This window comes from Ranitomeya variabilis, chromosome 3 (assembly GCF_051348905.1).
Source record: "Ranitomeya variabilis isolate aRanVar5 chromosome 3, aRanVar5.hap1, whole genome shotgun sequence".
Lineage (NCBI taxonomy): Eukaryota > Metazoa > Chordata > Amphibia > Anura > Dendrobatidae > Ranitomeya > Ranitomeya variabilis.
In genome coordinates, this window is record NC_135234.1 from 673,304,326 (window position 1) to 673,317,846 (window position 13,521).

At 36.1% G+C, this 13,521-nt stretch overlaps 1 protein-coding gene and 1 long non-coding RNA gene across 2 annotated transcripts; one reads left to right on the forward strand and one right to left on the reverse strand.

Moving 5' to 3' along the window:
- Positions 1–2,046: 2,046 nt before the first annotated feature.
- Positions 2,047–5,203, reverse strand: LOC143818496 (homeobox protein Hox-D3-like). Its single transcript, XM_077299786.1, has 2 exons — positions 4,600–5,203; positions 2,047–3,512 (listed from the first exon to the last, which is right to left on the reverse strand). Exons 1-2 carry the CDS (start codon positions 5,027–5,029, stop codon positions 2,770–2,772), a joined length of 1,173 nt encoding a protein of 390 aa, XP_077155901.1. The 5' UTR covers positions 5,030–5,203; the 3' UTR covers positions 2,047–2,769.
- Positions 5,204–5,375: 172 nt separating this feature from the next.
- LOC143818497 (uncharacterized) lies at positions 5,376–12,862 on the forward strand. The gene is made up of 3 exons (XR_013224575.1): positions 5,376–5,513; positions 10,741–10,914; positions 12,524–12,862. It is a non-coding gene; the product is annotated as an uncharacterized LOC143818497 (long non-coding RNA).
- Positions 12,863–13,521: the final 659 nt, after the last annotated feature.

A 13,521-nucleotide genomic window follows, 5' to 3' on the forward strand; every position in this document is an offset into this window, starting at 1 on the left:
GTATTTTCCTTTAATTCACAAATAAATAAAAACTAATATTTTATCAAATGTGTGAATTCTTTCAGATTTGTACAATTGGATCAGGAAAGATAGATAGATAGATAGATAGATAGATAGATAGATAGATAGATAGATAGATAGATAGTAAAAAACGGAAGGCAGCACTCCAAAAAGTAGTTTCAAAATAAAGTGAGCTTTATTAGGTCCACATGGCGTGGTGATGTTTCGGCTATAAGCCTTTTTCCTTATTTTTAAACTACTTTTTGGAGTGCTGCCTTCCATTTTTTACTACTATATGTTGGCTAGTATGGATTGATTGCTGGGAGAATTTGCACCCATTTAACTTTTAGTGCTGTTCCGTTTTTTCTAACTAGATGATAGATAGATAGATGATATATAGATAGATAGATAGATAGATAGATAGATAGATGATATATAGATAGATAGATAGATAGATAGATAGATAGATAGATAGATAGATAAGAAAAGAGCAGCACCTTTCTAACAAGTTTTGGGCGCAAAGCCTCCCACTTACATACCAGTCCTTATTACATTTAGAAAAAAAATCAGAAGCAGCACACCATCTCAAGTGAAAAAAGGTGTTGTTTAACAGCTCATCATGGGACGTTTTGGTGCCATGTGTGAGAGAAGAAGAATATATAATAGATAGATAAATAGACTTTCCTAATATCGCAGATTCAGTAATATCGCAGTAGTTCCCATGTACAGATATGCACAGAATATGTCAGAAGGATGCCGCCATTAATGCGCCATTCTGCTGCATTCATTGCTGTGACCTGGATCCCCCGTTAGAGCCTGAGCCCATTACCCCGCACTGTCAGGGTCCTAGTGTGGGTGTAATGATAAGACCGGGCCATCTGATTGTGGTGGAGTCTCAGGCACTTGGAGACACATTTCTGCCCTTCTGTTCCTCCCAGTAAATTGAGTTAGCTGAGAGCTGCACTTCCATCCGAGCCATGAAGCGCTAATTTACCATTAGCCCAAACGGAAGCCGAAATTACAGCCAGTTGGACATTGTTTCCACCCAAAAAAAAATCAGAGGCTTGTTTCCATACTCAGAGGAAACCTAATAAACGGTTAAACTGCACCCATATAGCTCTTTCTATATTTACAAGTGGGACAGACAAAAGCCTGAGACGACGTGTACTCACAAGTGGAGACCCTCCAGTAGCTATAGCGACCAGGTACAGAAGAGTCCTGAAAGCTTCAGTGTAAATATCACTGATTCATGTGACCTCCTCCAGCGACTGTGGGGGGATACACTGTCTGCTTTTAAGGATCATACAGGATTATACATATATATATATATATATATATATATATATATATATATATATATATATACACACACACACACACACATATATACACACGCATACATATACACAGTTACATATGTATATATTTATATATAGATACTTGTAGCCACAAATATATGTGAATATTTGTACACACATATAGATAGATAGATAGATAGATAGATAGATAGATAGATAGATAGATAGATAGATAGATAGATAGATAGATAGATAAAGATATAAAACACTTTAAGGAACTATGTTGAGACACGGATGATACATATATGTAAGTATGTGTATATATATATATATATATATATATATATATATAATATTAACATCTGAAACATATGAGCTACAACATAACATGGTAGTTTACAGTAATAGTAAATATTTACCAGCCAGGGCTATAGAGATACTGTCTCTAATGCTCTAATGTTCTATTTACATACCAAAATGTGACAAACATTAAAGTATTTCCTAAATGTGGCCAGAAGCTACAGAACCAGGAAATCCCAAACCTGAGACCTCAGAGTGTGTAAAAGTTTAGCAAAACGAACTGCAGAAACTGATCAAGCAAGATTGTACCAGGGCTGAATACTAACTTAACATGAAAAGGCTTTAGGGGGCCATGTGAACTGTCCCTGTCCAGATGATTAATGGGGGTGAATTAGGGGTGAAATCCAACCCCTAGCAGGGAAATAACACACACACGCAGACAAACTGATTTCAGCAACTTCCAAAATCCCTTTGTCTTCTACCTAAGTATTGATAAATAAAGACAATCACATATTTATTTTTAATTTTTTATTTATTTTATCAAACGGTTAATTCAAACTCTACTAAAAATACAAAGAAACTCAGACAAATCGATTTCGGATCCGTTTTCAAATAAAAGAAAAATAAGAAAAAATAATAATTTTATATCCCTAATAATAAATTAAAACCGAGAACAGGTATAAAACAAACCAACAAAAATAGACACAACATATTTAACTGATTTAACGCATTATAAATATAGCTTCTTTTTTTTCTTTATTGTTTCTACTAAAAAAGATTTAGAGAAATTACAAAACCCTGGAAGTCAGTCTTACATAAATACAGTTTAAAATAGAACTAAATTTTAAGGGACCTCCAAGAACTACTAGTGTACCCATGAAGAGTGACTACATTCCAGCATGTACAGGCTGTGACCTTCCATTCCCAGTGTTTCTGGCCAGGCATACGAGTTTACACTACAGAGAGGGTAAAGGAGTTTAGTCTAATTGGTTGCTTATGTGGTATTGCTCTTCATGCATAGTCCCTGTATTGTGCATAGTTTAATAAATACATAGGAGATGTGGGGGGGGGGGGGGGGGGTTGAGGCATACTGTTGGTGGTAGGTTTACATGTTTTTAATGACATAATGGGCCAGGCTAAATTGCCTTTATGTTTCAAAGGGTAGGCAATTCTACAGATGTGTCAGCACTGGGGGCTCCTGGGAACACCCCTGAGGCACAGGATGTAGGCTTAAGTCTGTGTAGGTGGGATGTGGATCACAGGGCCCAAGATGGTGTTTGCTTGGTGTCTGTGCAGCACAGCTGTAGTCAATGCTATCTGCAGAAGGATGGGGCATGTTGAACATTGAGCAGCCTCCAGGGCCATTCTCCAGGTAATCCCCTGCAATGTAGCTCTGGCTCCCCTGTAATCCAGGGGTGTCATAGCCTGCCTCTCCATGCACTGAAGGGTTGTCATACTCAGAGATCAGGGGCTGGTGATATCTTTTCTGAGCTGGTGGGTTGTCATACAGAGGTGCAGAATAAGCTGTGAGCCCATACATGTTACCAGGACTCTTGGTGAATTCGTGCTGAGCCATGGGCACCTCATAGCCACTGTCCTCATCCAGGGTGAGGGGGTTGGAGTAAGGCATCAGTGAGGGGCTTCTGCTGGGAGACTGTCCTCCAGGAGATACACCCCCACCCTTCCCCTTGTGATCCTTTTTGTACTTCATCCTCCTGTTTTGGAACCAGATCTTTATTTGCCTCTCCGATAAATTGAGCAGTTTGGCCATTTCCAGCCTCCTCGGGCGGCAAAGATAACGATTGAAATGGAATTCCTTCTCTAACTCCACCAGCTGGGAGTTGGTATAAGCAGTCCTGGCCCTTTTAGATGCAGAACTTATAAAACTGGTGGTGTCCAAGGAGTTGTCTTCTTCTGGAGAAAGTGAAAGGGTTAAAAAAAAGTGTATTTGTTAAAAATCTGTGATCCAGAAACGAAAATGTTACTTTAGTATCTCTCACTAAAACCAGCAACTAATACACATTATTGAACTTAGCAAAGGTATTTAAATATGCGGCATTGTAATCTGTTATCAGCCACATTCATGCTAAACTGCACATAAGACAAGACAGCCACAAACGTCTCCGCAGCTGCACTTATTATATTCCCAGAATCGACCTAAGTCATCGTTTTAGAAGCAATGAACAGTGGAGAAAAGGGAGAAGAGAAAACTTTAGAAGTGTTTGAAAGAATCCATATCGATCATTACAATTTCTTGTAGCAGCAGGGTCACCTTAAAATAAGATAGATAGATAGATAGATAGATAGATAGATAGAAAGATAGATAGATAGATAGATAATAGATAGATAGATAAATGGATAGATAGATGATAGATGGATAGATAGGAAATAGATACAAATGTATAAAACAGATAGATTGATTTTTATCTATCAATAGATGTAAAATAACTGAATAGATATGAGAGATACATAAGATAGCTAGGTATAGGATATATAGATAAATGAAATCTATTGATAAATAAATTGATAGATATTAAATAGATAAAAATGTATAAGATTAATAGGTAGATAGATAGATAGATAGATAGATAGATAGATAATGATAGATAGATAATAGATAGATAGATAGATAGATAGATAGATAGATAGATAGATAGATAATAGACAAATAGATAGATAATGATAGACAGATAATAGATAGATAGTTGATTGATAGATAGATAATAGATAGATGATAGATAGCTAGATAGATAGATAGATAATAGATAGATAGATAGATAGATAGATAGATAGATAGATAGATAGATGATAGATAGATAATAGATACATAATAAATAGATAGATAGTTAATAGATAGTTAATAGATGATAGATATATGATAGATAGATAGATAGATAGATAGATAGATAGATAGATAGATAGATAGATAGATAGATAGATATTAAATGTAGCATGTCTATGTGCAGCATGTAGCTCTGGGGTGGGGGTCCCACTGTGTTACCTGTTGGGGGAGGGGTCGGCTTCTTCTGTTTGGAGTTCTGACGTGTTTCTTTCATCCAGGGGAAGATCTGTTTGGGGACGTTGTTGTTGTTCTTGCTGCTTTTCTTGGTGCCAGTGACTTCAGGCTCAGTCCCAGTGCTGGGCTGGGAGGGGCAGCTCTGGGTGGCAGTGGATTTGGGGTTAGGGGACTCTGAGTTGGGTGACTTAGGCTTCTGGGCTTGTTCTGAGACATCGGACAGATGAAAGTTGATGCCCTTCAGTGAGTGCTCGCTTTTATTGCTGGATGTGGTTCCTGGCTGCAAACAGTAGGACGCCTCATAGTCGTTTTCGGTGGCATAAGTCTGGTGCCCAAGGTAATGCATGGCACTGGTGTCCTGGAAGCCACAGCCCGCGAAGGACGCTGCGTTGTCGTAGTAAAGTGACTTTTGCATGTTGTGTGCTCAGTGCAGTCTTTGTATAAGAAGTGTGATGAGCAGGTTATCAGAGATCACACTCAATGGCCCCTGTAGACAATCCTGAGCCTGACCTACTGATAAAGCTCCGGCATCCCAGCTCTATCACAGCAGATCTTCCCCCAGGCCAATGGTTCTGTAAAGGGCCCCAGACCTGCTGACACAGAAAGCAAATACAAAAATTAGACTTCCAAAAGAAACACTTAGAACCACCTTCTGACGTCACTGCACCTACTGTAAAGTTTGGCCTACTTTAAATAAATGTGTTTTTTCCCCCAAGTGATGCTAGGTAACAAAAGAGCCTTGGAAAGTACTGAGCTTTTCTTAACCATCCACTGCGGTAGGTCTTACATATCCCTCTGCGTTTACAGCCTGAAAGCTGCCACTTTAAGTGATCCCAGGGTGGGGAAAGACAGGAGAAAGACAGAAACAGTGAAGGGATAAAGACTGGACTTCCTAAAATGTAGGTATTTTCTTCCTAAGGACTTCTAATGCAAACTTCCTATACACGATGACACCAAAGCTGCTTATGCCAGGTCTATAATAATTAATAACCCAAAGGAAAAACTTCAGAAAATACAAGTGCATATATTTAGTGGTGATAATGAGATTTTAATCATCCAATTATCAATCTATTTATCTATCTAACTAATACCTGTTTCTCCTTGTATACATTTGTTTCTTGGTTTTTCAATGTATTGGGGTATTATTCTCTGTTAAGGATCTATGTTAGTTCTCTTCTGAGTCACAAATGAAAAGGATGCGGCAAAATTAGCAACAAAGGATCCAGGGACTAAACAAAGGTCTGGGATATTTAACGAAATCTTGCCTCACTAGGTGAATGAAAACATAAATAATAAATGTAGTTGCTAGATTTATATATAACATTCTTTTCCTATTGTACAAATCTGGAACAATTCACGCATTTTGCAATATACTAGTTTCATTTGTGAATTAAAGGAAAATAATAAACATGGAATATTTCTAAAAAGTTTATGATTCAAACTTTAAATGCTTCACAAACTTTCCAAAAAAAAAACTGAAGGGAGCTTGTAGCTTCCAACTATCTATCTATCTATCTATCTATCTATCTATCTATCTATCTATCTATCTATCTATCTATCTATCTATCTACCTGTCTGTCTGTCTGTCTGTCTGTCTATTTATCTATCTATCTATCCCATATCTATCTATTATCTATCTATCTATCTATCTATCTATCTATCTATCTATCTATCTATCTATCTATCTATCTACCATTAGAAAAAAGCAGGCAGCACTCCTTCTTTAGGTGAAATTCTGTGGTTATTTATTTAGACCCACATGGAAGGCGACGTTTCGGCTCCTATGGAGCCTTTCTCAAGCCATTGAGGGGCTAAATAAATAGCCACAGAATTTCACCTAAAGAAGGAGTGCTGCCTGCTTTTTTATAATTTTATTGTAACTATTGCAAAGTGGATAGATTGCAGAAGAGGCTTGTGCACCCAAGGACTAATATATGTGCTGTTCCATTTTTTTTACTATATCTATCTATTATCTATCTATCTATCTATCTATCTATCTATCTATCTATCTATCTATCCCATATCTATCTATCTATCTATCTATCTATCTATCTATCTATCTATCTATTATCTATCTAGCTATCTATCTATCTATTATCTATCTATCTATTATCTATCTATTATCTATCTATTATCTCTGTTGGATACCGAATTATTTATAGAATGCATGTAACACCAGCTAGACCCAGGATTGTTGTTTAAACTGTAAAATGACAGATGAAATCCATGACAGCTGGATTTATGTAGTGGAAGTGCCGTAGGAAGTTATAAAAATGATTAACAGTAATGAGATGACTGCTTATATCTGGGAGACTATAGTTTAAGTTTAATGCTGCTTGTGTGTTTCCATGTGACTGCTTGTGGTAGGAACACTACAGGTTCTACCTGGCATGATGGATGGACTTAGGAAAGGTGAACAATAGTTATTATCATCTGATCTAGCTCTCCACCACAATCCTGACTTCCACAGATCTTTTCACCGCACAAATCAAAATGACCAACAGCACAATCTAGTTAGCAATGCATGGAAAGATAGCAGAGAGGTAGGGAGCACGAAAAGCTGGAATCCAACACTCGTGTTCCTGTTCTTTCTATCTATCTATCTATCTATCTATCTATCTATCTATCTATCTATCTATCTATCTATCTATCTATCTAATATAGGTGCAGTACTAGCGAAGATACCAAAAATTGCAAAATTATGTGCAAAAGGCCTCTAAGTCAAAATCAAACCTCAAAATAAAAAAATAAAAAAATTTCAAGGGTCTAACGACCCATTGTAGCAAGTCAACTTTTAGTTCCAAGTGTGGAACTTTTTCAAGCTTTATATTTTATTATGTATCAACCATAATATTGTAGATGGTAGATAGAGAAAATATAGATAAACGACAGATAATTTTCTATAATTTATCATATTTCATCTATCTATTTATATCTATTATCTCTAGCTAATATCTATATATTATCTGTTCATCTATCTATTTATTTATTATCTATCTATCCAATATCTATCTATCTATCTATCTATCTATCTATCTATCTATCTATCTATCCAATATCTATCTATCTATCTATCTATCTATCTATCTATCTATCTATCTATCTATCTATCTATCTATCATCTATTTATTATCTGTTTATCTATATATTATCTATCTATTTATCTATATTTCTATCTATCTGTTAATTTACACTCTTTCATGTGAGTTTAATTGTTTATCATCTGCACAAACTTTCATTAACTGTTTACTTTTGTCACATAATATAGTTTGCTCACTTGTTCTTTTAACCATAAAAGTAATATCTGATTGTATTGCTATTAATTTACTTTTATTGCAATTGATCAAAGCAAATGTCCAGGTAGTGTTTGGAGAGTTTTGCATTTCATTTCATAGCTGTGGAGTCTGAATGCCTCTTTATTTCCCACCTCTATCCTATATAATTCACCTATACCCAATAGGTACATAGCATATACAGAGATGATCAGCCTGGACCGGTCTCTGTCCTGGACATGACTGGTGGATCATTTTGCACCTCTCCCATAAGAGTGAAGGGGCCTCTCCGAGCCCATTTATCCTGGGGCTCAGCTGCAGGAACATTCCCCTCATATTTACCATTCAAACTTTCTCTCCCATTTCCCACTGTTTACAGAGGGCTCAGGAATTTGACTCACATGGAGCCAAAAACAATAATAACATAAAGTGTTCTCCTTGGCAGAGTTCCTCCAGTCAGGTCCTTAGTGGCCGGCAATGGTGCCTGTGTATTTATGGAGGATACCCCAGTGCTCCCCCATACACCCAGTCTATCAATTAAAGGCCATTGTTATATGGGCCAGGATTAGGCCCTGGCACGGTCCTTTGTTCTTATAGAGAAAGCCCCTATTTATCTGATCAGCACTTTTTCAGACTATTCACCCCCCTCCTTCTAAATCCCAGTCCAATGCACAGTTTTAAGCAATGTTCTATAAATTTTCCATAGATTCTATTAATATTACTGTTTATTTAATAGCCACAGCAGCCTGCCCCTCCATAAATATGATTTGTATTTGCCGCCTCCCTCCACCTTCCTTTTTGATTTATATCAGCCCGGCTGCAAAATGTGTGCAAAGCATTTATCAAAAACGAATTATCATTTGTAGCTACAGCACCCACCAAACGTCTCCAAGAGGGGGCTGTAAATAAAGTCCGATGTGCTGGAGTTTAATTCAACTCTCAGATCGAAGAAAAAATAGAAACTCCAACCAATGACATCGGCTGTGCGGTGAATGCAGGCGATAATGGCACAATGGAACAATTACCCAAAAAAGAATGGTAAACTCCATCAAATGCATATTACAATCATCCCTACGTTATCTCCGGTGCACAGTCACCTTCCTATCAAACGATCTATCGCTCATCGCTCAGCCAATCTAGATTTTAAAGGATGTAATATATATACAATGACCCCCCCCTCCTCCCAGCCAATAGATCCTGCAGCAGCACATATATATCACCGAGAGTCATGGTGTCAATGAGTCATTAAAAATTAACCCCTCAAATGCCCCGATCCTGTCTTTTAAGATATTGCACCGATATTAAATCTCTTCAATTATCCTTTACAAACAAAAAAAAATAAAAAAATAAAAATTACATCTCTACAAGTTCCCAAAATGCTGGGAGTCTAAAGGCAAAGGATTTTGTTAATGGCAACCTCAGTAGTGTGAAGTCAGCCCCATCTCCTAGCCTTCAGCAGTAGCAAATTCATGTGAACTCTGTTTGAACCAAGAATCAGACGATAAATCATGTATACAAAAGCCTGCTGTTTGCTTGGAGTGAAAATATCTTACCTTTAACACTTTCCTAGGCGAAGAGGGTGCAGCAGAGCAGGCTGCAGTGTATATCCAGGCACACAACGAGAGGGCTGAGCAGGGATGTTGGGGGCGTCCGCTATCTGGAGGGCCCTTTTTGGGGAGGGTGGGGGTGGTGGGAGAAGAGAGAAGTGCTCTTCTGGGGGTATTGCCAATGCAGATTAGGATTGTTTAGTGGGCTTTAAACTCAAGCACTGAGCCTAGCCCTCCCCACAGCAGCCACACATGCAAGCAGAGCAGTGGCTAGCATTTGCATTGATTACTGGAGTCTGAAACACAAGGAAGGTTATTGACTGTATATATATATATATATATATATATATATATATATATATATATATATATATATATATATATACACAGAGGTCACCATGCTACTTTGTCATTTATGATGTTCCTCACCTTTATCTTGGATTTTGAAACACAAGAAAGGTTCCCTGAATATATATATATATATATATATATATATATATATATATATATATATATATATATATATATATATATATATAGTTTATATATATATATGTGTGTGCGTATGCATAAGATATAAATATGTAAATAGGTTCCTCGATGCAGGAATGCATAAATCTGCATAAATATATATAAAGATCTCACAAAGATACAGATAATTCTGATACTTATATATTTCTATACACACAGATAATTATGATATTTTACCATCTATTAGATCCTTGACCTTCCTTTATCATGATATTGACACCTTGTAATCGCTTTGTGATCACCCTTTTTATACACCCCCCATTATATAAGCCTACCGTCTATACCACCCTTCCCAGGTCTTCCACGTTGTAACCTAAAAAAACCTTCTCCTGACCCCTGATTTATGATTTTGATGCAACCAGACTTATAATGGCCACAATGAGTGCATTTAAAGGAAGCATGCTCATCCAGCTCATCTCATTTCATATGCCAAAAATGAAATGATGAATTTGGTTTATGTTAATTCACACAAATGTCTTTTTTTTTTTTTACTTCTTTCAGAATTTAACTGTAGGTTAATGTACCCCAACAACTTGAGTCCTACCCAGGCTTGTTAATGGGTTTAGATATTAGCTGCTCCTAGCCATGCATACACAATTTCCTCTTGTCTCTCTGGGCTTTCTAAAAAGATTTATGGGCCTTTTGCCTTGTGTAGCTATAAACAACGAGGGGAAGGGGAGCCCAACACCGCGATATTCTGTGAAGCCACACAAAGCTGGATGGAGTAGGAAGAAGAATTAGGGATTTCAGCTAACTTAGCAACTTTGTGTGTGCAGTGCTGAGGCCCACGCTGATGGCAGAGCTCACTATGGCCAGCCAAGCCCTGGAGAGCGGCAAGAAAACCAGGATTTCCTCTGTAGAATATGGAGAGAAAATAGTTCATTATGTAGAAGATTGTGTCTCCACAAAAATCTACTGACCCATAAGGAGCAATGCACATTCTCTATAAGGTAAGTTTATTGCACTGATCACTTATATCATCATGTCCCTTATTTACCGGCTAATTTTATATCATTTATCTGCTTTCTATTATTGTGGCATTCATTGTCTGGTCCTGATTGGGGGTGGGGGGCTCTGCACAAGTCTCACTTTATATTTCATAAAATTTACTATTTCCCATTATATCTCAACTAATCTAAACGATAAAACTATTTATTCTCAATGACCTGCAAATAATGTCGCAGTAAATTTAGCTTCTTTTGATTTATAGCATATAAAATAGAAAGATCATATATGTATCTATCTATCTATCTATCTATCTATCTATCTATCTATCTATCTACCTATCTATCTATCTATTTATAGATATAATAAAATCATATATATATATATATATATATATATATATATATATATATATATATATATATATATATATATATATATTGGATCTTTTTATATTCTACTGGCTCAAAATTAGCTAGCTATATATTTAATATATAATAATATATAATAAACTATATATTTCAAGAGTGAAGTGTGTTTCTCTTTTAGATTATGTTGGATTCATAAAAAACGAGTCGTTTATCATTTTATTGATGGACTACCAGATACATATTCCCAGCGAAAAAGACAATAGCAGTAGCTATAAAAATCACATTATGAATACCGGGAGTATATTCTTCCATTTTAGGGCAGGTTATAAATCAATCACATTGTCCATAGAGATGCGACCATTGCACTAAAATTACACCAGTAAAACCCGTTCTGCTTTATCTTGTTAAAAACTCCAGTGGGTTTATTCACAGTTTTATTATAGACAACTACATTTAATTATTGTGAATATATATTTGATTGTGTTATATATTTTTTTTTATAGTTTATAGCATAGTTATATAAAAATATGCAATTCTATCTATCTATCTATCTATCTATCTATCTATCTATCTATCTATCTATCTATCTATCTATCTATCTATTATAGATTTAGAGTACCCTGACCTGTATATTGCTTTATTACAATAATATAAGGAGATCTGATGGAAGGAGCAGGCAGGGATAAGTGTGGGGAGGTGATGGGGGGTGGGAATGATCTTATTTTTATACTGTCTGAGCTTGAGTCAAGATCCCTATTTATTACTGAGGTATAATTCAAGATGGTCGAGTATTAATAACCCAATAATGATAATCTTTATAGGGAAAGAGTACTGGTTCTCATAGTTTTATTGCTCTACTTATCCATTGTAATGACCTTTGGCTCAACAAAGCAATAATTCAACACAAAGGAATCAGCACACACGGCCACATCCATTGCTTTATCTTAACAAGTGAGCTACCAGCTACTACTATCAGAGCCAAGCCAGGAGAGAAAGGAAAAGTTCTACTTAATATTTTATATCATCTAGAAGCAAATATCTATAACAAAAAATATATATATATTTTTAAAAATAGGAATAATAAAAATAATAAAAAAATAGGAATAAAACCCAAATGAATGTGAAAAAGTAAAATGAAAAATAAAAATGAAAAGAAACGAAAAAATGAATAAATCAATAAATAAATAACTTCTGATTATGACAAATACTGCTTGCCTTTAACTTCTTTGTTGTCTCCTTTTAGGTATTTTCCTCCACTGAGCTCATTATATAACTAAACACCGGTATGAAGATTTAAAAATCATAAAAAAAAACAACTTAATTCTCACTAAAACAAACCTCTATCCTGAATGAGCAGTGTATAAGTAGGTAATTGCAGTTAGCCCCTTTTTCTTATGTTTTGGACCTCTTACCCTCCTCTTCGCCCATGTGTTGTGCTGCTTATGGATTTTGCACTTCTTCATTTCTTCATTGCACTCTGTTCTTTTTTTGCCTTTCTAAATGTTACAGCTCCTCAGCATTGGTTTAATGACTTGTAAATGTATATAGCCACAGATCTGTCAACCCAAGGGAACCATTCCAATAAAAAAATGGTAATAAAATATTTGGTGTTTGTTTTTTTTTGTCTCCTCCCCTTTGTGTAAGTAATGTGAGTGGAGTAAGTTAAAGCATTAGGCTTCCTTCATGGATATTTTTTTTTATTATTTGTTTATTTATTTATTTTGTAATGTCTTTTTTTTCTGGCATATGAAAACTCCATGATTTATAATCAAGCATTTTTCAAGACTTTTTAGATACACATATGTGTTTTTTATTTATTTTTTTTGCCTATGGAAACACATGAAAAAGATGTCACATCTACAACATACTGTATTTGGGGAAAAAATGCCAGGCACCCATAAATGCACCCAAAGAGAGTGTGTGTGTGTGTGTGTGTGTGTGTGTGTGTGTGTGTGTGTGTGTGTGTGTGTGTGTGTGTGTGTGTGTGTGTGTGTGTGTGTGTGTGTGTGTGTGTGTGTGTGTGAGGGGGGGGAGGGATTACAAAAAGTGCATTTTTGGTAATGTGTTTTACATTTGTTTCTATTGACTATTGCCTTGTGTTCATTTATGCACCTTAACAATGTTTTTTTCCCAGCGCTGTGATACAAGAAGTGCTGGAGGAAAACTTATGTGCTATCTGATCCCATAGATTTCTATGGGATCAATCCCAATCATTCAGCGCATTAGTTCTTGTGCCCACCT

Coding starts and splice junctions, on each gene's coding strand:
- LOC143818496 (XM_077299786.1), bottom strand. CDS start 5,029: ATGCAAAAGTCACTTTACTACGACAACGCAGCGTCCTTCGCGGGCTGT. Junction 3,513..4,599: donor GCCGACCCCTCCCCCAACAG/GTAACACAGTGG, acceptor CACTTTCTCCAG/AAGAAGACAACTCCTTGGAC.